The sequence below is a fragment of the Schistocerca cancellata genome, chromosome 4, assembly GCF_023864275.1.
Source record: "Schistocerca cancellata isolate TAMUIC-IGC-003103 chromosome 4, iqSchCanc2.1, whole genome shotgun sequence".
Classification (NCBI taxonomy): domain Eukaryota; kingdom Metazoa; phylum Arthropoda; class Insecta; order Orthoptera; family Acrididae; genus Schistocerca; species Schistocerca cancellata.
In genome coordinates, this window is record NC_064629.1 from 847,534,615 (window position 1) to 847,560,458 (window position 25,844).

A 25,844-nucleotide genomic window follows, 5' to 3' on the forward strand; every position below is an offset into this window, starting at 1 on the left:
CCGGCCTAACCAGGAGACACGCTCCCATCTGTCACAACCTGCCGTGGGAGAGCTATCCAATGTCTCTTTCTGGTCGCGTGCATTCACCACCTATAAGAACCTAAATAAACCATATTAAATATTATTCAATCATTTTCAAAGTCGGTACACTACCTTTTGACATTCAGGAAAAGATTGTATCCCAATTTCAGCTTTGTAACTATCATAGTCTCAGACATAAACAAAATCGCTAAAAAAGTCAAAAACCGACACTTAGGAAACTAAATTCAGTTAGGAAATATAATAGTTTATCCTTTGGTATCATCTAAAACCATAAAGAGAACTCGCAGGGTGCAGAATTAATTAACTGAGATTATCATACTAAAACATTAATTATTTTTCGTTTTCGTAATATAAAAATCAGACAGAATTAGTATTGGTGTCTAAGATTGTTGTGGGAGTATACGTGAATGAATGAGAGTGTGCACGTGGGACATTCGTCAAATTTTAATGTTGCATTATATACCGTCTTAAGTAACCTGCAAGAGTTACGCAAGCCTGTCGTGGGAAAATGTTCATAGGGAATTTACCCACTTTGCTGATGACGTGTGTCTAGGTGTGATTGCTATTGTAACAGAGTAGCTAGAAAGGCAGCTGGAGTATTATCTGTATCTAAAAAATGTGTCCTGATTTATTGCCTTTTTGTTTTCGTTTATTAATCATTACTTTAATATTTGTATATCAGAATGACGTAGATGCCTCTGTATGTAAGGATTGGTGCAAGCCTGCCGGCCGCTGTGGCCGTGCGGTTCTAGGCGCGTCAGTCTGGAACCGCGAGACCGCTACGGTCGCAGGTTCGAAACCTGCCTCGGGCATGGATGTGTGTGATGTCCTTAGGTTAGTTAGGTTTAACTAGTTCTAAGTTCTAGGGGACTGATGACCTCAGCTGTTAAGTCCCATAGTGCTCAGAGCCATTTGATTGGTGCAAGCCAGTTTTGGAGCGAGTATGAGTGAGCATTCTGAATGGCAGCGAGCATGGTTAGCCAATCAGAATTAAGACGATTCCCACTCGTTACTTGATAGTTATACTGGGAGTGAGGCCACAAGAAGGGAGCTTCTCGCTAGCTTTGAAAGCGGACAGTCATGTTACTAGTGCGAGTCAAAATAATGTGTAAAATGAAGGAATATTGAGTTCCTCGCATTTGATATGTGTCGTGACTAACGCTGATGTAGTTACGGACAGTTTTGAGAAATTTGGAAGTTTTTGAAATTTATTGTTGGAATGATATTCACGTGTGAAAATTTGGCCTTCTTAGTATCCACGTGGCATGTTTCAGTATTCAACCACTGAGCATTTTTGGCGACCAATTTCTTTTTTTGAAATCCACCAGAAGGACCGAATGTCATAACTTGTGTTAGTGGTGGAATTAATGACTATGGATACGTTGTTTAACTCGGGTCGGGTATGGACAGATTTCTAGCTACTGTGCGTGCGAAATGAGTGTATGAATTGTGAACTTGACGAAAATAACCAATAGTTTAAATGTGGACTGAATAGAACCGTTTCTTTGGTTATAAGAACAAATAAACATTTTTGTTTGGAAATTTTGGACATTATTTTCCAGAAGCCAATCCATTATCCTACCACCCAATATAATTTTTATTGACAGATGTTTATTTCATTACTAGAGTTGCGCGGCCTCAGTAATTGTAGATATGAGGTGGTGTTTTTTATCAAAACCTGCACAGCATACGGAATATAAAACCCCGCCACGCCGCACGAGGAACTGTCAGCACTCTTAAACAGCATTGTTCAACTACCCAAGAACGTTTTTAGCAGATTGATAAAGACAAATAAACCTAACCGATCCACCACTCGCCACTTATTGCTTCAGCGGCGCAATACAGATTTTTCGATCGCTTGAGCACTGGAGAGGGAAAATGTGTTCTCTGTGATAATCCAAAAAGCAAAGGGCAGTGGCTCTGTCCGAGTGAATCGCTAGGAAGTACAGCTAAGCCAATTTAAAACCCAAAAACAGGCACTTTTGTGTGTTTGGTGGCGTATCCGCCGGCTCGTTCATTTCGAATTACTAAAACGTGGACAAACTATGAATGCAGAAGTTTAATGCGAACGTCTAGATTGAGTAAATCAATCTTTAGCTGATTAGTGCCCAGTGATTGTCAACAGAAAAGGCGTTATTCTTCAACACGATAACGCAAGACCGCACTGCACAATACGTACCCTAGAAAAAGTTCATGAATGGAAGTGGGAGGTATTGCCTCAGCCGCCACATTCGCTCGATATTGAGTCATCAGAATTCCATTTATTCCGGTCGCTACGACATTTTCTGAGTGGCAAAAATTGTGAAAATCTGGATGATGTCCAAAATGCCTTCTCAAGATAGTGCCTATTTTGCTCAAAATCCTATTGATTTTTATCGACAGGGCATTAAAAATTGGAACATTCGATGGCAAAAGGTTGTTGTTAACGAGGGTGATTACATCATTGATTAAAAATAAAAACTTGTTAAAAATTTATCTGTTCGAATTTAATGTAAAAAACATTACTTTCCGGTGCCCCTAACGTAGCACTGCCCCCACCAATCGGCGCCCGTAGCGAGGTGCGTGTTGAGAACTGTTGTTTGCCCAGGTGACGGCGTTTCCGGATACGACCAGCTACCTAGTGTAACAGGAAACGTGATTCATGCGACCAAGCAACTTGTGTCCATTGATCCACGATCCAATTTCGATGACTCGATGAAGGGAACAAAGAAAGATTAGGGTTTAATGTCGCGTCGACATCGATGTCATTAGACATGGAGCACAAGCTCGGAATGTTTGAAGGATGGGCCAGGAAATCGCCGGTGCCCTTTCAAAGAAACCATCCCGACATTTTCCTTGAGTGATTTAGGGAAATCACGGATGGTGGAACGTGGATGCGAGTCCAATGGTTTAACCATGGCGCTACCTCGTTCGGTCAATCTCGATACTACCTTGCCCGGTGTGATCATGGTTGACGACAAATTTCTTTATTTCGCGGCTATGATCACAAACTTTTTAGGTCCTCAGACTACCGTTTTCGATCAGCAATAACCAACTTCAGTCTCGGTACTGATTTGCTGCTACACTTTCTGGATCACTGTTCTATTCGCGACCATGTCGCAGCTTGTGAAATAATTTACGAAGTCATTTCCTCAACATGGGAGCATGTAGGCCTCTCTGCTAAGGAGACCCAGGTTCAACAATGTACGCTGAACGGTGTCCAAAGAAACATTCGTGCCGCCACCAGCACTGCACTGTCGTGAGCTCTACCACAGACCGCCGTCTATTCTGCTTTACGGGAGAAGTCTAGCCTATGACATTCTGGTTCTGTGATGACGCGTGGACGCCCAACACGTTGTCGCCTACTCGTTGGTCCACCGTCCTACCACTTTCCATAGATGCTCACGGTTGAAGCACGCGAACAGCCAACCACTATCGTCTTTTCCGAGATGCTAGTTCTCAGTTGCCGGACCTTAACAATCCTCCCTTAGTCGCTTCTCCGTTTGTGGCCTGTATCGTCGCTAGAACGATTCCCTATTCGTGTCTCGTCACGCGTCCGCAACGTCACAGTCGACAGCCAGTCTCTTTGCGGCAGTGATCATAATGTTTTGTCTCATCGGTGTATGTTACAGCACACTACACCAAGAGTGAAAACAATTTTCCGTTTCATGGCAGCTACTGCACTTGTACTTTTTATCCTGAAATCGTTCTGATTGATCCCCATACTGTTTTGGGTACAGGGGAATGATTTACCGAACTCAGAAACTCTTTCTACGACCTTTTTCTAATTTATAAAATGATTTGTTGAGCCATTGCCCTCGCTATCTGAAAAGATACTGTGCTTTCTTCTAACGTTTTGGACTTCACAGTGACGCCCGCTTGCCCCTAACTGCAGAGCGATTTCTGCATTTCACCAGGGGAGAGGGTACCTCTTTTGTTTTCCTGAGGTCTGTGAGATAAACGCATTAGCAGACATTACAGCTTACAAGATTTCGAATCGTTGTAATTAATTCCTTGAAAGTGTACCTCCTCTAATTTAAAACGAGATTAATAAATATCACCTAGGATAATCATGCTGTTTGATTTGATCAGATTTATATGGCTATGTTTTAAAATACAATTTTCGTCACTTAAAGACTATATTACACTAGCTGCAGTGCCCGGCGTTAACCGGGTGTTTAATATCTGGCACACAGAGTTATTGGCAGTTGTCATATTGGTACTCATAGCGAATGCAAGCCGCATGCAAAATAGCAATCGCTTTAAATCGACGGGCATGTTTGAATCACTATTTGTCAACGGAATGCGACTACTGAATGCGTTCTCCCCTGTGTGAAAAGATGGTTAGTTGCGCCATTTGTCGCTACATTTTGCGACAAGTAGCGCACTGGAGAATTCATCTTCTATTGCTTCTGCTCAGTTTGCACTGTTTCGAGTAGGGCTGTGCTTGATCACGACTCGAACTGTTGAAACAATTTACGCCACACTTCGGGAAATCTCGGGTTCTGTTCGATGTTCTGATCGGTCCGTCATCTAGTGACTTTTGTTGGTATTATATTCACCATCTGTCTTAGCGTTTGTATAGCACTGTGAATCTCAATAATAAAAGTAACTGTGGAAATCGGACTAAAGTATCTTCTAGAGTATTCGTCATATGTCACGAGGGTATCTAGTCAACAAATGAGAGTTTACAATCATGTTTCCGGCAAATTCTCGAGCTTCCGCTTGTCCCACGATCTAGTGACACCTGATGGTACTACACTCCTGGAAATGGAAAAAAGAACACATTGACACCGGTGTGTCATACCCACCATACTTGCTCCGGACACTGCGAGAGGGCTGTACAAGCAATGATCACACGCACGGCACAGCGGACACACCAGGAACCGCGGTGTTGGCCGTCGAATGGCGCTAGCTGCGCAGCATTTGTGCACCGCCACCGTCAGTGTCAGCCAGTTTGCCGTGGCATACGGAGCTCCATCGCAGTCTTTAACACTGGTAGCATGCCGCGACAGCGTGGACGTGAACCGTATGTGCAGTTGACGGACTTTGAGCGAGGGCGTATAGTGGGCATGCGGGAGGCCGGGTGGACGTACCGCCGAATTGCTCAACACGTGGGGCGTGAGGTCTCCACAGTACATCGATGTTGTCGCCAGTGGTCGGCGGAAGGTGCACGTGCCCGTCGACCTGGGACCGGACCGCAGCGACGCACGGATGCACGCCAAGACCGTAGGATCCTACGCAGTGCCGTAGGGGACCGCACCGCCACTTCCCAGCAAATTAGGGACACTGTTGCTCCTGGGGTATCGGCGAGGACCATTCGCAACCGTCTCCATGAAGCTGGGCTACGGTCCCGCACACCGTTAGGCCGTCTTCCGCTCACGCCCCAACATCGTGCAGCCCGCCTCCAGTGGTGTCGCGACAGGCGTGAATGGAGGGACGAATGGAGACGTGTCGTCTTCAGCGATGAGAGTCGCTTCTGCTTTGGTGCCAATGATGGTCGTATGCGTGTTTGGCGCCGTGCAGGTGAGCGCCACAATCAGGACTGCATACGACCGAGGCATACAGGGCCAACACCCGGCATCGTGGTGTGGGGAGCGATCTCCTACACTGGCCGTACACCACTGGTGATCGTCGAGGGGACACTGAATAGTGCACGGTACATCCAAACCGTCATCGAACCCATCGTTCTACCATTCCTAGACCGGCAAGGGAACTTGCTGTTCCAACAGGACAATGCACGTCCGCATGTATCCCGTGCCACCCAACGTGCTCTAGAAGGTGTAAGTCAACTACCCTGGCCAGCAAGATCTCCGGATCTGTCCCCCATTGAGCATGTTTGGGACTGGATGAAGCGTCGTCTCACGCGGTCTGCACGTCCAGCACGAACGCTGGTCCAACTGAGGCGCTAGGTGGAAATGGCATGGCAAGCCGTTCCACAGGACTACATCCAGCATCTCTACGATCGTCTCCATGGGAGAATAGCAGCCTGCATTGCTGCGAAAGGTGGATATACACTGTACTAGTGCCGACATTGTGCATGCTCTGTTGCCTGTGTCTATGTGCCTGTGGTTCTGTCAGTGTGATCATGTGATGTATCTGACCCCAGGAATGTGTCAATAAAGTTTCCCCTTCCTGGGATAATGAATTCACGGTGTTCTTATTTCAATTTCCAGGAGTGTATATCCAAGACGAGTATTGCCGTTGTAATTATTCTCGCGACAGGAGTTACACTGAGGTGACAAAAATCATGGGATACTTCCTTACGTCGTGTCTGACCTCCATTTTCCCGGATTATGTCAGCAGGTCGACGTGGTATGGACTCAAAAAGTCGTTGGAAGCCTCCTGAAGAAATAATGAGCCATGCTACCTCAATAGTAGTCTACAATGCGAAAGTTTTGCCGGTGCAGGAATTTGTGCACGAACTGACCTCTCGATTACGTCTCATAAATGTTCGATGTGATGAATTTCGGGAAATTTGGGCGGCCAAACCAGTCGCTCGAACTGTCCAGAATGTTCTTCAAACTAATCGCGAACAACTGTGGCCGGGTGACATGGCGCATTGTCATCCACAAAAATCCCATCGTTGTTTGGTCTCCAAGTAGCCGAATATAACCATTTCCAATCAATGATCAGTTCAGTTTGGCCAGAGGATCCAGTCCACTCCATGTAAACACAGCCCACACCATTATAAAGCCACCGCAAGCTTGCACCGTGCCTTGTTGACGTAGGTTGACGTAGGTTTTGCATCCCACTCGAACCCTGCCATCACCTCGTACCAACTGAATTCGTGATTCAGCCTACCAGGCCACAGTTTTCCAGTCATCTAGGGTCCAACCGACATGGTCAAGAGCCCAGGAGAGGCACCGGGGGCGATGTCGTGCTGTTAAAAAAATGGTTCAAATGGCTCTGAGCACTATGGGCCTTACTTCTGAGGTCATCAGTCCCCTAGAACTTAGAACTACTTAAACCTAACTAACCTAAGGACATCACACACATCCATGCCCGAGGCAGGACCGCAGCGGTGGCGCGGTTCCCGACTGAAGCGCTTACAACCGCTTGACTGTAGCGCCTAGAACAGCTCGGCCACTCCGGCCGGCTCGTACTGTTAGCAAAGGCACTCGCGTCGGTCATCTGCTGCAATTAACGCCGAATTTCACCACATATCCCACACTGATTTCTGCGGCTATTTCACGCAAGGTTGCTTGTCTGTTAGCACTGACAACTCTACGCAAACGCCACTGCTGTCGGTCGTTAAGTGAGAGCCGTCGGCCACTGCGTTGTCTGTGGTAAGAGATAATGCCTGAAATTTGGTATTATCGGTACACTGTAGACACTGGATCTCGGAACAATGAATTCCCTAACGATTTCCGAAACGGAATTTCCCATGCGTCTTGCTCCAACTACCATTCGGCGTTTAAAGACTGTTAATTCCCTTCTTGCGGCCATAATCACGTCATATGAATCACTTGAATGCAAATGACAGCTCCACCAATGCACTGCCCTTTTGTATCTTGTGTATGTGATTCTTCCGCCATCTGTATATATGCATATCGCTGTCCCATGGCTTTTGTCACCTCAGTGTATGGTCAGTTTACAACGATGCATTTCGTCTGGTAGGCATTTAAATTTTCATTAACTTTCTTCATTGTTTCATCTGAATGTAGAAATTTGAAGTAAATCAGGCAAGAACTTCGAAGTAAATCGGTCAAGTACTTTTCGAGACGTTTGGTATCAACCTTTCTCCTTTATATATTACGTAAAGATTTTTATATTGTGAATATTAAAAAATATATGGCCTATGTCTGCCCAAATCTTCATTATGGGGTCCTGTAGAAATATGAAGTAAATTGGCCGAGAACTTTTAGAGAGTTTTGGTAACAACCTTTCCGCTTTATATATTAGATGCATGTATGTTTCAAGTCACATTACGAATTCTTTACGTAGACAGTGTTCTACCTTTAGTCTTGAAGGGAATGTATGCAAAATTTCATCAAGATCAGAATAAAACTGTAGATTTTTGTGAGTTATAAACTAACGTAGACTCTTCTTTATATATATCAATGACTGCTCGTATGTGGTGTGACTTAACTTTCAAATTCGTCTGCTTTTTCATAAAGTGGTGCAACAGGGATCCGAGATGCAAGAAGCTGCAGCTAACAGATTTGCTAGTGGCTCCAGTACAGCACATAATGAAAGTTCCACTTATCCTAAAGGAAGTAGAAACGAGGACTGAAGAACCAGCAGAGAGAGAATTGATAGCTCAAATTCTAGAAGTTGAGGAAAACTCCATCAGTAAGTAACAATGTGTGAATGCTTTTATTCTTAATCTTGTTTTACGTAGTTTTCGCAATTTTATGGCAGCGATAACAATAAAATATCTTTCCAAAACTTAAAGAACACCTTCGAGGACTTCACTTTGATAGTGATGAAGCGGTGCAAGCATAGATGAGCTTGCGGCTCCGTCAAAGAACTCAGTCATTCGCTTGTGGCGGTATCAACAAAGTGGTTTCTTGTTGGAGGAAATTTGATCGTCACCAGGGTGATTATGTTGAGAAATAAATACGTAAACATGAAGAATAAAGAAGTAGAATGTTAATAAAGCTTGTTTTATTTAAGAGTTTCCGCACAAAAAATTCGGAATCTTTAGTTTCCAGCACGTCCTCGTAAAATGGTTTACATCTGTGATCTCGGTAGCGATATGATTTCTAATGCTGGAAACATAAGATTAGTTGGGGTTGTTTGAGTGTCATTGGTCTCATCGGATTAGGGAAAGATGGGGAAGGAAGTCGGCCGTGCCCTTTCAAACGAACCATCCCGGCATTTGACTGGAGCGATTTAGGGAGATCACGGAAAACCTAAACCAGGATGGCCGGCCGCGGGATTGAACCGTCGTGCTCCCGAATGCGACTCCAGTGTGCTAGCCACTACGCCACCTCGCTCGGTCATATGATTGGTAATCATTTGTCGTCAATCGTATGAAGTTCACAGTGGACTGGTAGTAAATACATCAAAAAAAGTTTTGCATCACCCCAGTTCCCAGAACTCCTAACGATAGACGTTGACGTGGATATTGTATCACAGACACAGTCCTTTTGACTGTTCAGAGATGTCACTAAATCCGCCCAAAGAGCCGGCTGATGTGGCAGAGCGGTTATAGGCGCTTCAGTCTGGAACCGCGCGACCGCTACGGTCGCAGGTTAAAATCCTGCCTCGGGCATGGATGTGTGTGATGTCCTTAGGTTAGTTAGGTTTAAGTAGTTCTGAGTTCTAGGGGCTGATGACCTCAGATGTAAAGTCCATAGTGCTCAGAGCCATTTTTGAACCGCCCAAAGATGTAAATAACCATGCATGAGCAGCTCCTATTAGACGGAGGGGGTCCAACAGCCGATCAGTTCCACTCATTCCACCAGGAAAGAGGTAAACGAATCGTGTTGTCTGTAGTTCAACAACCCCTAGACGGTCAATACCGCGGTTAAGTCGCGTCCGCATTGTTACTTTGTGCCAGGAAGGGCTCTCAATAATGGAAGTGCCCAGATGTCTCGGAGTGAACCAAAGCGATGTTTTTCGGACATGCAGGAGATACAGAGAGACAGGAACTGTCGATGATGCCTCGCTCTGGCTGTCCAAGGGCTACTACTGCAATCGATGACCGCTATCTACGAATTATGGCTCGGAGGAACCCTGAGAGCAACGCCACCATGTTGAATAATGTTTTTCGTGCAGCCACAGGACGTCGTATTACGGCTCAAACTCTGCGCATTAGGCTGCATGATGCTCAGCTTCACTCCCGACATCCATGGTGAGGTCAATATTTGCAACCACGGCGCCGGCCGGTGTGGCCGAGCGGTTCTAGGCGCTTCAGTCTGTAACCGCGCGACCGCAACGCTCGCAGGTTCGAATCCTGCCATGGGCATGGATGTGTGTGATGTCCTTAGGTTAGTTGGGTTTAAGTAGTTCTAAGTTCTGGTGGACTGATGACCTCACATGTAAAGTCCCATAGTGCTCAGAGCCATTTTTTTGCAACCACGACACCACGCAGCGCCTTACATATGGGCCCAACAACATGCTGAATTGACCACTCAGGATTGGCACCACGTTCTCTTCACCGATGAGTGTCGCATATACCCTCAACCAGACAATCGTCGGAGACGTGTTTGGAGGCAACCCGGTCCGGATGAACACCTTAGACACACTGCCCAGCGAGTGCGGCAGGGTGGAGGTTCCCTGCTGTTTTCGGGTGGCGTTATGTGAGGCCGACGTACGTCGCTGGTTGTCATGGAAGGCATCGTAACTGCTGTACGATACGTGATTGCCATCTTCCGACCAATAATGCAACCATATCGGCAGCATATTGGCGACACATTCGTCTTCATGGACGACAATTCGCACCCCCATCGTCCACATCTTGTGAATGACTTCCTTCAGGATAACGACATCGATCGACTAGAGTGGCCAGCATGTTCTCGAAACATGAACGCTATCGAACATGCCTGGGATATGTTGAAAAGGGCTGTTTATGGACGACGTGACCCACCAACCACTCTGAGGGATGTTCACCGAATCGCCGTTGAGGAGTGGGACAATCTGGACCAACAGTGCCTTGATGAACTTGTGGATAGTATGCCACGACGAATACAGGCATGCATCAAAGCAAGAGGACGTGCTACTGGGTATAAGAGGTACCGGTGTGTACAGCAATCTGGACCACCACTTTTGAAGGTCTAGCTGTACTATGGTATAACATGCAATGTGTGGTTTTAATGAGCAATAAAACGGGCGGAAATAATGTTCATGTTGATCTCTATTCCAATTTTCTGTACTGGTTTCGGAACTCTCGGAACCGAGGTGATGCAAAACCTTTTTTGAAAAAAACATTTTTGCGCATGATGCAACCTATTGCGCGCAGTTTGAGTCGTAACACGACGTCCTGTGGCTGCACGGAAAACATTATTGAACATTGTGGCGCTGCTCTCAGGGTTCCTCCGAGCCATAATCCGTAGGTAGCGGTCATCCACTGTAGTAGTAGCCCTTGGGTGGACTGAGCAAGTCATGGCAAAGATAGTTCCTGTCTCTTTGTATCTCTTCCATGTCCGAACAACATCGCTTTGGTTCACTCCAAGACACCTGGACACTTCCCTTGTTGAGAGCCCTTGCTGGCACAAAATAACAATGCGGACGCGATCGACCCCCGGTATTGACAGTCTAGGCATGGTTGAACTACAGACAACAATAGCCGTGTACCTCCTTCCTGGAGGAATGACTGAAACTGATCGGCTGTCGGACCCTCTCCGTCTAATAGGCGCTACTCATGCATGCTTGTTTATATCTTTGGGCAAGTTTGGTGCCATCTCTGAACAGTCAAAGGGACTGTGTCTGTGATACAATATCCACAGTCAAAGTCTATCTTCAGGAGTTCTGGGAACCGGAGTGATGCAAAACTTTTTTCGATGTGTGTAAATGGTTGGTAGGTGTGTGCATAGATCAATACCGAATGTTGTGACAGTGGTCGTTTAAAGTCTTCTAAAGCGACTGGATAATTTCTGAATAAGATGGAATCGACAACTGGACATATGGGACATTTCATGGCATTTCCAAGACGATGGAACAAGTACGATATTTTGTCATCAAAACATTATCGTCTCAGGCCCAATTTCGTCCTCGACGGTACATGAACTGGTCCCAAGAGGCGATAAACGTTTTAGCCATGGAGGAAATGACGTAGAAACATAGTGACACGTGCTTGGCTGGCACTACAATAAATGTCTCTTTACTTGATGCGAGGGAACTTCAAAAAGTAAGTTATACATGTCCTCGCAGTCTTAAATGATTGCGCAACAAGAATGGAACGTCGTCAAAAGAGAATATATGTTCTGGATTTCCTGGAGACGCATTTTTGCTGCGGTGCGGATAACAGGAGGGTCGAAGTGTGGGAGTTAAATGGCACGGCAACTGGAGACGTACTACAAAGTTGAAGTATGAGGGACATAATGATTCTCGTGGAAAAAACGTCTAATTTGCAAGCAGATTCGCCATGAATTTCTGGCGGTATACAGACCACATGTAATGTCGCATCCAGCCGTTGTGAAGATGGCATCAAAAATTTGAGCAAGATAGCACAGACGTGGGTGAAGATGGTAGGGAAATAAGGTCATCAACATCGACCACAGACTAAGAGACCAGGCAGTCCAGGAACTGGTTCGTAGTAACTGCAGATTTTCCGATTAAGTCGTTCAAACATTGGTTCTCGAATGGTTCCGAGGCCAAGGAGCAGATTTTGTCATCGAGGAATTGAGCAATAAGTAGAACGTTCCGAATTTTGAAGTGTAGTGCGTGATTCAATAAAATTTACTTGGTCTGAAATAATAATGTGTAACTTACTTCCTGTAATTCCCTCGTATTTGCTCGTTTTTCTCTACATCGTTTCAGTAATATTTTTCGATTGATACTCGTATTTACTAGTGTAGACTACTATACATTCACGCTCATATAGTGATAGTGTGCCACTTCATACCTCACAAAATCTTTTTCCAAATCACAGCCTTCCATATTATTATTCTAATATCACCACAGACGGCTACAGTTGTAGTAACGAATTCTGCACTCGTAAAGACTTGAATCTCATTAAAAAGTAATTTTATGTATTCATATATGACATAAGCCAGAACTTGGACGGCACCTGATCTTCGATGTCAGTGTATAGAGTCTGTTTTTCAAAACTCCGTCCAGAAATAGTAGCGGTGGACACACACACAACAGGCAGGTTTTGTTGATTTAATCTGGACTCTCTCTGTGTTTCATAGCATAATATGTCATGTGACACACTTTGCAGAAAATAGTTCGTGGCTGAATCAGAGTAGAGTGCCTAACGGAGCAGATAGTTTGCAGTATTTGTAGAGATAATTAGGACTGTATATCTAAGGACTGGCTTGGAGAAACCATACGTTTACCAACTATTATTATACATAAGAGTACTCCCTGCTCCTAGTTTAAGATTTGATGACGTGTGAGTTAAAATGTCGTCATAATTGTTAATCACTTTTTCTCTGTTGCAGGGGAGCTAGATGACAAGATGAAATGGTTGAAAAATTTTGAAAGACTTTTGGAAATACAGAGAAACATAGTGTGGCCATCAGTTTTTGAGCTGGACTCTAAAGTCTATGTTCCAGAATTTCTGAAACCTGCACTTATGAAGCAACCATGTGACAGAATTATTGTTAGCCCTAGAAGGCAAATCATTATCGAAGGTCCATTGCAAGTTTGGGATACAGGAAAGCCACAGGAGATGTACGTCGTCTTATTTGATGACATGCTTTTGATTACACGGAAGAAGAAAGGATTATCAAAAAAGGTATATGCTTGTAAAGTTAAGGAAATATAGTAACCATAACAACAAGATTTTACAGTCGCCTCTATAGAAAAAGATAATACTCAGTTCAAAGGTTACTTTACTTCAGTGACACATTTTCCGGTAACTCTCCGTGCGATTTAAAAATGTCGATTACTGGCAGCTAAAGAACTTTCTAAAGTGGAATAATTTGTTAACATTAATTACGATTAGATTCTACTCATATAATCGTTGCCTCCAGTTCGGAGCGAGCTGTTTTAATATCTGAGACCAGTCGTATATTACTTTCATTTGCCGCATGTGACAAATAATTTAATTTTATAGCTTTCCTCAGTATTGGTACAGGAAAATGATTTCTTCAGAGTATAATCATAATTGCAAAGTTCTTCAGCAATGCATGTCATCCTAACTGTCAGATGATGCTAACCATCAAATAATTATTTTAATTTTATTTATTCATTTAACAGTGCAACAACAGTCATCGTCTAAAAAGTCATTCTCATTGTTGTTAGTAAAATTTCGTATTAGTCATTTTAGTCCTGGAAACTGCTACTATGTAGTACCATTTGATTCTTTTACACGTTATGAACGACGCACGTATTTGTAATTAAATATTTAAAAAAAAACCTGAAAGGAATTAGGGAAATAAAAGAAATAGAAATCAGAACAAATGACCGTTTAAAATTTGTATTAATATACATAGTAGTTTATGTGCTCAGTCCAATCGATTCCAAAGTAGTTTCGAAAAATTTAGCACATCGATTCTCAGATTTATTGTAAACCAAACTGGAATATTCTGCTTGATAAACGATAATAAAAGCCTTCTGGCATGGAAATGGTTTAACAAAGTCACGCTTGAATGGTGAATGCTTGATAGCAAAAGCTTAGAAAATGTAAAAGAGAGAAATGTAAAATCTTCTTGTATCAGTAAACCAAAGCTTCTATTTCCGTTTCTTTCAGAAATCATCCATTTCTGAGAACTGGGCAAGTTCATGCAGCCGTGGGTCACCTTCCAATGAACCTGCAGTGCGCTACATTGTGTACAAACAACCACTCTCACTAGATCGCTTCTTCATTCATGACGTGACAACCCTGGAAAGCGCCAGTTGTCGCTTGGAAAATGCATTTGTTTTAGTGAGCTTGAACAGATTTCAACAAGTTGTTACCATTCACACATTTCAAGCCCCATCTGATCAAGTAAAGGTAAGGCTTGTGCATACGTTACTTGCACGATTTTTTTTTTCTTGCGGTGATGGAAACTAAAGGGTACCGAGCTTGAGGAGATTCTTTATCTATTTACACACCAGAGAAACACCTTAATCTACGAGCATACACTCCACTGACCTCCTCATCATTGGGACGTTAAATCCTATTCTTACATTTGCCTATGATCGTTACCGACAATTTTGCTTGTAACAACACATTTCAGAGTATAATCTCAACCTGCAGGCATCGCCTTTCTTGTGACTTAATTTTCTGTCAGAGGTTGTCATAAGGTATTCTTGATATATACGTTTCTGTTTGGGTTCTCGTAAACGCTATAGCAGTCATCATGTGAATTTTTTATTTCATTTTGATATTTTTCCCTATCAGTTATTTTACTAGCCTCTCTAGGTCTTATGTTATGGCACATTCATACAGTTATGTACTTCACTAGCATAGTAAACATATCAGTTACATTAATATAAAGTTGTAATTGTCGTTACCTACGTGAACACCATTGGTTTTATCTTCATTTTCGTCAATCTTACATAAATCAAGTCAAACTTATAACCTATCACCCTAAAACACAAATTATTTTGTAAGTTTCTTATCAAACCACTCTCACACTTTTAAACTGTTCTTCACTTTTCTTCTACCCCTTCAGCTTTTTCCCCCATCTCTTTCTCTGGTATACTACAATTTATTTTACTTTTGCATTCTTTTTCTCTTTCCCACTTTGATAACTCTACCACGATTCATCTAATATTTCATTATCATATTTATATTTTCAGCACAAAACATAGGTTATCTGTTTGTTCTTACACCAACTAATCTCTTTTCATACCACTTATTACATCTCAGTTGCTCCATACTGTCTTCCTTGTGTTTTGAAACAAAATTATGACAATGGGCTACTAATTTTGGCGTATAATGTTTCATTTTACGTTCTTGCAACTCTTTTTACTCATTGACAGAGCTACTTCTAGGTTCCACGGCTCACCTTATTACTATCACTTCAAAATAGAAAGCTATCACTAATAATTCGACTACACTCATTATTTTTGTTTGTCACGAAACTTACGCGATTTGGTGAGTGTAGCAATTTAACATCTCATGCTTCAACAACTGTCCATTAGAGCTTAGAGTTACACCGGATCTTATCAAATTCCTAAATGCTTAATCTTCAGTGACTAAAATACTAAGAAAGGACCAGTATTTACCTGTAGCAGTATTCTTAAAACGTACAGAGTGTTTCAAGAGGAACAGGAAATAATTTAGTATGTGGTGGTGTAGACTGATTCGAATAAAACATTCCGTATAACAAGTGTCCAGTTCTTATTGGCTGTAAAGATACAGCTGGTTACAGAGACAAGTTTTTGTTTGACATGTTGCACTCTAATAGCTATGGGTTTATTTTTCAATTGCATTTCTATATAGAAGTTAAAGTTGTAAAGCTGTGCTTGAGTTGATGTAATTCATTTTTTAATCTCTAATAGCGATTATAATCTGGTGGCCACTTCTGCCGTATCGTTTAAGCATGCTGCATGTATTTACAACTGCTGAGTATGGGTTTTGTAATGTAAACGCTGCTGCTGCTTGTAGGGAATAAGGCAGACGTTTTCTTAACCTCAGAGTACCAGATTCAAGGGGATTTACTCGTGTTTTCAGTAAGCTGCATGGGACTGATGAAGTGTGCAGCAGTCATATCTCCCCTGAATGTGAAAATGAAAGGTGTGTGGCTGGAGAATAAATTGTCTAACTGACAGAACGTGGTAGTTCAACAAGTACACGAACAATATTTAAACATATCAGAGTTCCATGTACAAGAATAAGGCAGACATTACGTATGCCTCTATCCTAATCATTTACAGCGGATTTCATACCTTCGAAAAAAGAGGTGAAGGTAGATGATGGAATTTTGTCGTTGGATAATTGCCTTTGTGAAAACACATTTTCAAGAAAGCTTGTGCGTAAATCTGTGGTATGGTATGGCAGACAGTTAGCTGATTTGGTCTGGAGTTTTAGCGCACCGTCTTACAGGGCCCCATTATCTACATTTCGTTGAAAACGAACTACCAAAATTTTTAGGAGAGGTTCCTTTGCCTACAAGGATGGGTATATCCTCCAAGCATGACGATACACTTGTATATTCTAGTCGTCAGATGACACATCATATAATTTTAACATTCCCCGGAAGCTGGATCGGCAGAAAGGATCATGTTTCTGGGACACAAAGGTCTCCGGACTTCATCCTATCAGATTTTTGGCAGTGTGGGCGTTTGAAAGATGTAGTCTACAAAGAAAAGAAAATCATAAAAGACGAACTGATTGTCCGAGTGGTGAATAGTGCTGCCCTCATAAAAGAATGGCAAGACGACCTCAGAAGAGTCACACACAGTATAATCAGGCGAATTCGAAAGTGCATTGAAACTGGAGGTGGAGCTTGATTGAATCATTTGCCTTGGCTTATATCTTCTGTATGTATTTGCCTGTATTATATTTTAACAGTTGCATCTTTGTATCGAATAACAAATGTACACATGTTATAAGGAATGTTTTATTCGAATTAGTCTCTACTATCTCCTCCCAAAATATTTACTATTTCCCCTGAAATACTCTGCATAGTTATTTTTAGGTTTTTCATTTTGGATCACATATGAGATAAATTGCAAACTCGATATGCTTCACTCTTTAGATCAAATTCAACTACATAAGAGACAGACCAATCAGAATTGGCATTGTTGTTGTCTAGGTGTCCATCACTGTCCTAACTTATATTGCCGTAGGCGCCAGTTTACACATTATTCTAATTTTAATCAAACATTATAACATAAAAATTCTTTTATTCACGAATATATAATTGGTCATCGCTAAGATACTATAAACTTACTTGTTGACTGTGTGGGCGAGTGCTCTGAAGACCCAGCATGAACCCCGATGCTCATCACTAGCCAAAACAAGTAAATACAAACAGAACAATTCCATTTTTTATGCAGCTGTTGTGAGAAATGATTCCAATCAGTAAATGTATGTCACAGTAAGTACATTCAGCAACAATAATTCATCCAAATAATGTGATGCTGTTTTCAGAAGTCGCAGCTTAAATGATATGAGTGTTTTAATAATCATTGTTTCGTTTGTAATAAATCAATCATGCATAGAAATATTATACATCTGCCTTCACGTGCATCTCGCAAACATTAATTTGCTTAGCTGTTTTATCCAGCTTCTGTTTTGAAATCTGTCACAGCACATGACTCGCCATTCTCAGCGAGTTTCGTCTAATCTGTAATTACATTATTTCGTAAGCAGATTTTATTATTTTAGGGTCAGCATTACCTTTTAAACGTTCACTGTGATGTTTGTAAGAGTACTGCGGAGCATCCTAAGGAGTTCCTATGAAGATTCTGAAATAATCATCCTTTGGTTTGGTTTGTAATCGTGTTTGCAGAAATATGAATGGACTGTGTTCTACCTCCTTTACCAAATGACAGTTATGCTTCCTGGGGAGGGGAATTGAAAAGAAGTTTTTTGTACGATTAGAACGCATTTATATAATAACATGAAGGTTTACCAAAACACTAACATCCAGAGACGAAATTTAACAGCTCATTTAAGGAAGAAGGTAATTACTTTAACTGTTTCTTCTATCGCTTCTTTGCAGAACAACATAACTGTAAATGAAAAAGAATACATCCAATAAAAAGGCCATGAAAATGAAATACATGCCGAAAATAATTTCAGGCTAGTATACAAAGAGAGGTTCATGCGATACCAAAGGCAGCACACGGCACGTGGCCTTAAAACTATTGAGCTTCAGGAGAAGTAACCAAGTAAAAGTTACCCTCAGCATATGAAAAAACCTATATAAAATGCGTTAACGGCTTCTAACATGGTTACTCTTGTTTTAGTCCGCCAAAGTGCGACCTGAGGCATTACAATAGAATGGGTCTTCAACGAATCAAAACCATTGGTTCAAGTTTAATAAATTAAGACTCACCATATTCAACATAATCCAGTTGCGCAGATAAAATTCCAGTCAATCATCACTGAAATATGCACCAGGAACTTGCAGCCAAGAGTTTAAGGTCTAGTCGGCGGTAACCCTCGGTCGATTGCGATGCTCCACACAGGGGGATGATTACGGCTAAACGTGACACTGCATTAGCGTACCCCAGAGTCCATCCCTCTTCATTGGGTATATACATTGGGTGCGATCCGTCCAGCGTGTAGCACACCGCTTCTGCCCTGAAGACCTTTCAACACCAGCCAGCGTACCGAGAAAGACAGACCTCATGCCGGTGCACCCGCTGCTAAATTTTCTTTGCCGCCTCCTATCGGGACACCGCGAAATATGTCACCCTGCGACAAAGTAATAGGGTCTCTGGCCGCACTCGCAACGCATCGATACGAGCAAGTGCAAGACTCAAATTTCGTTCGCATTGGTTCAGTCGCCATCACAGTCACTAGGCCTTGAAAGGGCCTACATGTTGTTGAGAATTGTAAATAAATACTGTGTTTGATATTCATCCCTGACTGTACACGTAAGAATAAAGAAACTAGACGTGGTGTCTTGTTAATTAATACAAGAAGTATAAAATGGTGCTGTAACTCAGGAAGCTCCAACATGGTGCAGTGGAAGTACAGCAGCAGGAAGAGACACAGTGTCCACTTGTTTCACATCCTCGAATCGAGGTAAGAGCGGAGACAGCATATAGCAATGCAGTCTGCAGTCACATAACCCCGTTGCAACAATTAAGCAGTACGCTTTTCAAATGCACACTAAATAAACTCTGTAAGTACTGTGAAGTTCACACACAAACAGAGCACAGCCACAGATCTAAAACATTCCCGAACCATGGCAAAAACTTGAAAGTGGCCCTCTCCTCCACCCCCGCCCCCCTCAACCTCGAGTGTTTGAGACGTCAAAAGTGTTAAAAAGAAGTCGATTTTTCAAAAATATGTTCATGTTGTAGCGAACGTCTTTCTGAAGAGTTTGACATATAAAACATATAAGTTCGAGGAAATGTAAGACATGTTATTTGGCCTTAAGTGTGCCGAAGTGCAGTACCAAACCTCTTTCGGCTAGTTTGACATCCTAATCCTTTTTTTTAAAAAAAAAAAAAAAAAACTTCGCAATTAATCTTGAGTCGGATTATTTGTGACCGGAAGAATAAGAACTCTACAGAAAATTTGTACTCTTTATTGCCTATAAGGTAATAACTTTCTCCTTTGTGTTACATAAAATTAAATATAGGAAACATAAAATCAAGACAAGAGACAAGCAAGACAGTACACATTTCTTCAATCTTTAGATCCCAACTTTTTTTTTCCTCTCTCTAATCTTGCTACAGCTTTACACGGCGCGCTTTCCTTTCTGCGAAAGAATCTATTACCTCGTCAAAGATCTTCAATCGTTTTGCTACGTGAAAAATCAAAATGTCGTTGTCTAATACTGAAAAAGCTGTTAATACGATTAGTACCTAAGACTGGTGTGGTTTCTCGATTTGATTACGTCTACATTGTGACTGTCTGCTAGATAAAATGAAACAGACCTTTCTAAAATAGCAGCAATTGTAACACATGCCAAGTTAGCGAGACTGTTTTGACGCAAATGGTCATCTTTATCTACCTAGTTTACATAAATAATACGACAGAATATAATTCACGAAGCACTAATATCAAATGCCTATTAGGCCTACTACAACCAAAAAGTTTTATGTTAGGCAAGAGTTTTACATTTCATTCATGTTCTCCAGTTTCTCAAGTATGAGATCGAAAAGTAGTAGTAATACGAAATTTTTATCTAAATTTGGAATCATAATAGTCTTCCATATAATTTGTGTGATGTCTTCGTTTCTTCTCCTTCCTCGTTTTACCAAACAACCTTGTCACTAATTCTGTAATTATTCCTGCCACTGTCAAAACTTAACTTCACTAACCCTGCCAGAACCACCGGTTTAGTTATCCCGCGTTTATTCTCTGTTAGGTGTTATTATGTGTTCGTACAACGCGTTTTCCGCGCTGTTCCGAGCATGGAATTAGACGGCTGCTAGCTGAAAACTGTACAACTGGCCTTTAGTAGTGTAGCGATCTGGCAAAAATTTTCTGTCAAAATTTCATTTTCTTGGATATACCGAGAAGATAATATGTAATCTTTTTTACCTGCTATTCCTGTTAGTCGTTTATTTCCACTCTGATAGTCTGAATCTGTGGATTTCGCTGATAATTACAACCACGCCTATCATTCGCACACCCAACCACATAAACAAACAGCGACTGGCACTCACCCGATCGGCTTTATTCAGCTCAGCTCGTATAGCCCCGTCCTCTTTTGTCTGAGAGAAAATTTTTATTTCTAGATGCGGCGGAGATTCTCCAGGCAGAGACATCACGTACAGTATGCGCGCATTCAAATTCAACTTCTGATCCGTTAAGAAATCAACTTACAATGTGTTCAAAAATGTTCCAAAAGCAATAGGGATGCGTTTCAAAATCATATGAGCAATCGATAGGCTAACGTGCGCTGGACGCTAGGCACTTTGTGAACCAAGGTTCTTTTCTTCAAGAATATGAATTTGGCTCCCCCCTGGAATTGCCCGTGGCAGATAGTCCGGTTTGCCGCCCCCCCCCCCCCTCCCAGATCCGTACCTGGAAGAGCACGCACTGTTCTCACAGTCTAATATATACAGTCGCGACACTTACTGCTGTGAAAGTTGTTACCATTTGACAGTTCAGGTGACACTAGTGCCCCTAGCGGCCAGAAAGCTCGCCTTCCTCTGATGGCAGTTGCGACGTGAAAATAATGTTTGTTTTTAATTCGTTTTGTACGTAATTTACAAAATAGTTAGTATATTTTTGTGTCACAAGTGTTAGGAGAACAGCGAGAGACATAAATGATCGTGAAATATAAGTAAACAGAGCACGAACTATTGAATGAAGTGAAATAATCTGCAACATATTCTTGAAGAAATAATTAAGAAGTAGCATACAATCGCACTTATTCCACTGATAGCAAGAGAATACACACTGTAGATTCCACATATGAATTATACAGATCATCTTCCTTGTGTGAAAATGGACCAACACATCACTTTTCATTACGTTTTGCTTTGCAGGAAGCCTGCTTCCAAAAATACAATTTCCATCTTATTCTTCGTGGTATCATGTTATCTCAATAAAAAGCATGACTTTTTTAAAACTTTATTGAATCCCATTGATACATTTAACGAAAATAAAATTAAATGAGTCAGTCGTAACACTTTAGCAACCCAAATGAGCCAGCTTCATCACTTTTTTATTTCTTCTCTTGCTCCTACAAACTAAGTCTTGATTCCTCAATTTAATAATGTAAAAGAGCCTCACTTTCATAAACAGCAGCTTGGTTTCAGCACAGCACCCAGGTGGAAAATTGGGGATGTCCATCAACATGTTCACAAAGAAAGCACCACAATACTTATGTGAGCATATTCATCGAAAGCAGAAGTCATCTTAGTCTCAGAATGAGTTAAAAATTCTTTGACATTTTCTGTACAAATAAACAGGCTTCCAAAGTTGCCTTCATAGCTTTTAAAATGACAATAAACTTTGTCATTTGCGTCTAAGTCTTGGCTGCCATCTACAAGTACTGTCCTACATAAAAAAGTAGATGGTCTCCATTCGTGTACTAAGCATGGATTAACTGGTGTGATACCCAGTCTGTGCATCCACTCAACAAAATTCGAGCCATGATCAGTCACACATGTTTTTACAACCAATCCAATCTCTGTGAGTTTTTTTACAATTTCAAAAAACATGCGCGTCATATGGGTGGCACCTACTGGTCCTTTGGAGAAATAGTATACTAATGGCCGTTTAAAATTTGAGAAGATGCCGTTAATCATTTTAACTAATGCAGTATTGGCAACCACAGATGTGCGTATGAAACCCATGTCTTTAAATCCAATAACACGATCCGTAGATCTGTCACACATCAAATTTTCCATTAATGACCTCTCATCCATAGACAAATTAACAATTAAATCAGTTTCTGGTAACTGATGCACTTTCTGCTTTAAAAGATGAAATATGTTATTATTTATCCCACAATTTAATTGTATATCTTCCACATAACTTTGTAAGGTACGTACTGATGGAAGGCTAAAACAGTGTGATAAAAAACCGTATGCCTGAGTACTATAACACAACAAATTAAGTGCAAATAATTTAGTTTCATCTTTCCATCTCGCACCACGTTTTCCATTCAATGATATACTGATTTGGCTTATCAATAAATCGAGAGCATCTTTTTTCAAGTACTTGGAACCAATACTTTTTAAAATGAGCTTGTCCTTTTGTACTTGTGTCCTGTGACGTTGTGGTTGCAGTTTATTCTTACGATGGGCACTTTCCTTGTCACGTAGTAATTTTGTACGAAGTCTAATGATTTGCACTTTTTTACATTTCACACGATTTTCCAACACGCGAATAATTTCACGTAATCTAAGCATTTCGTCTTCAAAAGATGTCTGTGTTGCAGATTCCGTTGTTAGTGATTTTATATGTGTCTCTTGTGTAGTAACACTTGTGGTAGCTGTTTCTTCTGTGTCAGGAGACAGTTTTATTGTTTTTGCAGTAACACTTTCTCGTTTGTATGGCAATTTTCTCTACATCGTCACTAGTAGTGGCTTATTCGTCACGTCAAATAACGTCGGAACTGCATTCCATACCAATGTCTTCTTTTCCGCGCTCATGAACTGGTTTGACTCGAAATGTAACGCACAAAACTTCAAATGGCTCTGAGCACTATGGGACTCAACATCTTAGGTCATAAGTCCCCTAGAACTTAGAACTACTTAAACCTAACTAACCTAAGGACATCACACACACCCATGCCCGAGGCAGGATTCGAACCTGCGACCGTAGCAGTCCCGCGGTTCCGGACTGCAGCGCCAGAACCGCTAGACCACCGCGGCCGGCAACACAAAACTTCACGTTACTCTGCAAATAAAGGACATCTTTTTGCAGCAGGTCCTGTCTTTTACTATTTATTAACCATTTCTTGCTCCTAAAAAAGAAAAAAATTCAATTATTCAATACAGGTTAGAAAAAATCGTAAATAAAGAGCGCTCTAATGTGATGTTTCATACCTCTCACGGTCCTTAGGAAACCTTAAGAACGACAAATGTGGTGTCTTCTTCCTATTATTACTGCAATTGATTGCGCTACATACGCTGCCTTTCGTAAAAACCATCTTAAAAGTTAATATAAATGATACTGTTTACATTTACGGAATACCATATTCAGCAGCGTAGCTTCTCCACCGCTTGGGGCGCTGTTGTCGCTGTGCATAAAAAAAATCTGCGAGAGTGTCGCGACTGTATATATTAGACTGTGCTGTTGTTGTTATAGTGGTATATCGATAGTGGAAGTATTGACGCTTTGAGATTATAAAATGTTGAACAGCAAGCAGCGCCTTCTGTTGTTTGTTTATATTACTACAGTTTTTGTTCCCAAGTAGCAATTATCTGTGAGAGCGCCATCTATTGACAGTAATTTACATCACATTGTTCGAATGTTCACATGCAACGGCAGTCCAAGATACAATGACTGAGACGGATACAAAATTACGTCTGCGCAATTTGAAAGGGAAACGAAGAACTGAAACACTAGTACCACAATTCAGTTCGGAAATTGAGGCACAAGCAAAGATACAGTTAATAAGTTACTTACTTTCGAACTAGGATGTAAGAGACGTTAGATCGTTTGAGAGAGCTTGATGATGCAGTTCAGGACCTGCTTTCCAACACAGACTGTGACGCTGACGTCACGAAGTGCGAAGATTATGTCTACATCGCCAATCAGGTAATTTTGAAGGCAACAAGAAGGACTGCAGATAATTTGTCCTCATCGGTTGAAAATCTGACGTGTACAACAGCTTCAATTTTGACAGCAGCTCCTGCACTTGTGACAGATACCTTCAAACTTCGAGCCATCAGATTAGAGGTATTCTCAAGAGAAACAGAGAAGTGGTCTCGACTCTCGGAACAGTTTCAGTCCTCTACAAACAGAAATCCTTCAGTCTGTGCTATAGACAAGCACCTCCTCGTCCGAGAGTACTTGGAAGATCTGGATGAGCCAAAGAACCTGGGTTGGGTTGGGCTGTTTTGGGGGGAGGAGACCAGAGAGTGAGGTCATCGGTCTCATCGGATTAGGGAAGGCTGGGAAAGGATGGAGAGGGAAGTCGGTTGTGCCCTTTAAAAGGAATTATCCAGGCATTTGCCTGAAGCGATTTAGGGAAATCACAGAAAAGCTAAATCAGGATAACTGGACGCGGGACTGAACCGTCGTCCTCCTGCATGCGAGCCCAAAGAACCTGGTTGAAGGCACTACACTCACTGCTGATTCGTATAAAGGCTTAAAAGGAATCTTGGTTTCTCGCTATAGAGACAATAACCATATAATTCAAACTCATCTCGATATCCTGAAGCTTTGAGAACGATGCCACATGCCTCAATAGTCATTCTGAATGCTTCATATCTTGAATCTGTCAAACGCATACAAGTCTTATATGCCCTAGAGCAGTGCTTCACAACATACGTGCTCGCGGAGCAAGCTGTGAGCAGCAAGGCGCGAGCAGGGAGCAGCGCGAGAACGCTACCCCCACTACCGGACCAGAGCGGAGAGTGGGGAGAGTCACGTGAGCCACACAACAGCTGCCGCCAGTCAATGTAAATCCGTGGCCACCTGCAGGGATATCACTCACGAATTATTACTGCAACAAATGAAACAAATAAAGGAGAATGTACACGTGCCACATAATTTTATTAGCTTAGTGTATGCCTCTACATTCGTATTAATTTGTGAACTGTTACACAATAAAAGGTGTCACTGAAGTGTGGTATTCTCGGTATCTTGTACTTTTTGCCCTTTACAATTGGGTCTATGTTCGTAGTAATTGTTCTTGTGCATTGTAGGCGCAGCGTGCAGTTTAAATTTCGATCAGACAACGCGTTTCTCAGGCGCGTCTTGTTACATTTCATTGCAGAGAATAGTTGTTCACAAACATACGTGCAACCCAACATTGATATTATTGTAACCGCCAGTTTGTGCAAAAGAGGAAATCTATCCTGAGGGAAGTGTCTGTAGGATTCCAAAATGTTTTTCTTGTTCTGAAAGTTGTCTCTATATTCTCTGTCACACTGCAGGTCAATAGTTTCTAGTTGCAGCTCAGGACGAATCTCTTCAATTTTCGCTGAATATGGAGAGGAGAACAGATAAAAATCACTGTCTA

General features: G+C 41.9%; 1 protein-coding gene across 1 annotated transcript in view; it reads left to right on the top strand.

Annotated features, from left to right (window-relative positions):
• LOC126184957 (pleckstrin homology domain-containing family G member 7-like) overlaps positions 1 to 25,844 on the top strand; it is a 196,878-nt gene that overhangs the window by 106,234 nt on the left and 64,800 nt on the right. The window contains exons 5-7 of the mRNA XM_049927632.1: positions 8,142 to 8,316; positions 13,077 to 13,372; positions 14,330 to 14,572. Of these exons, the coding sequence (XP_049783589.1) occupies positions 8,142 to 8,316; positions 13,077 to 13,372; positions 14,330 to 14,572 (714 nt within the window). The remainder of the gene's footprint in view (positions 1 to 8,141; positions 8,317 to 13,076; positions 13,373 to 14,329; positions 14,573 to 25,844) is intronic.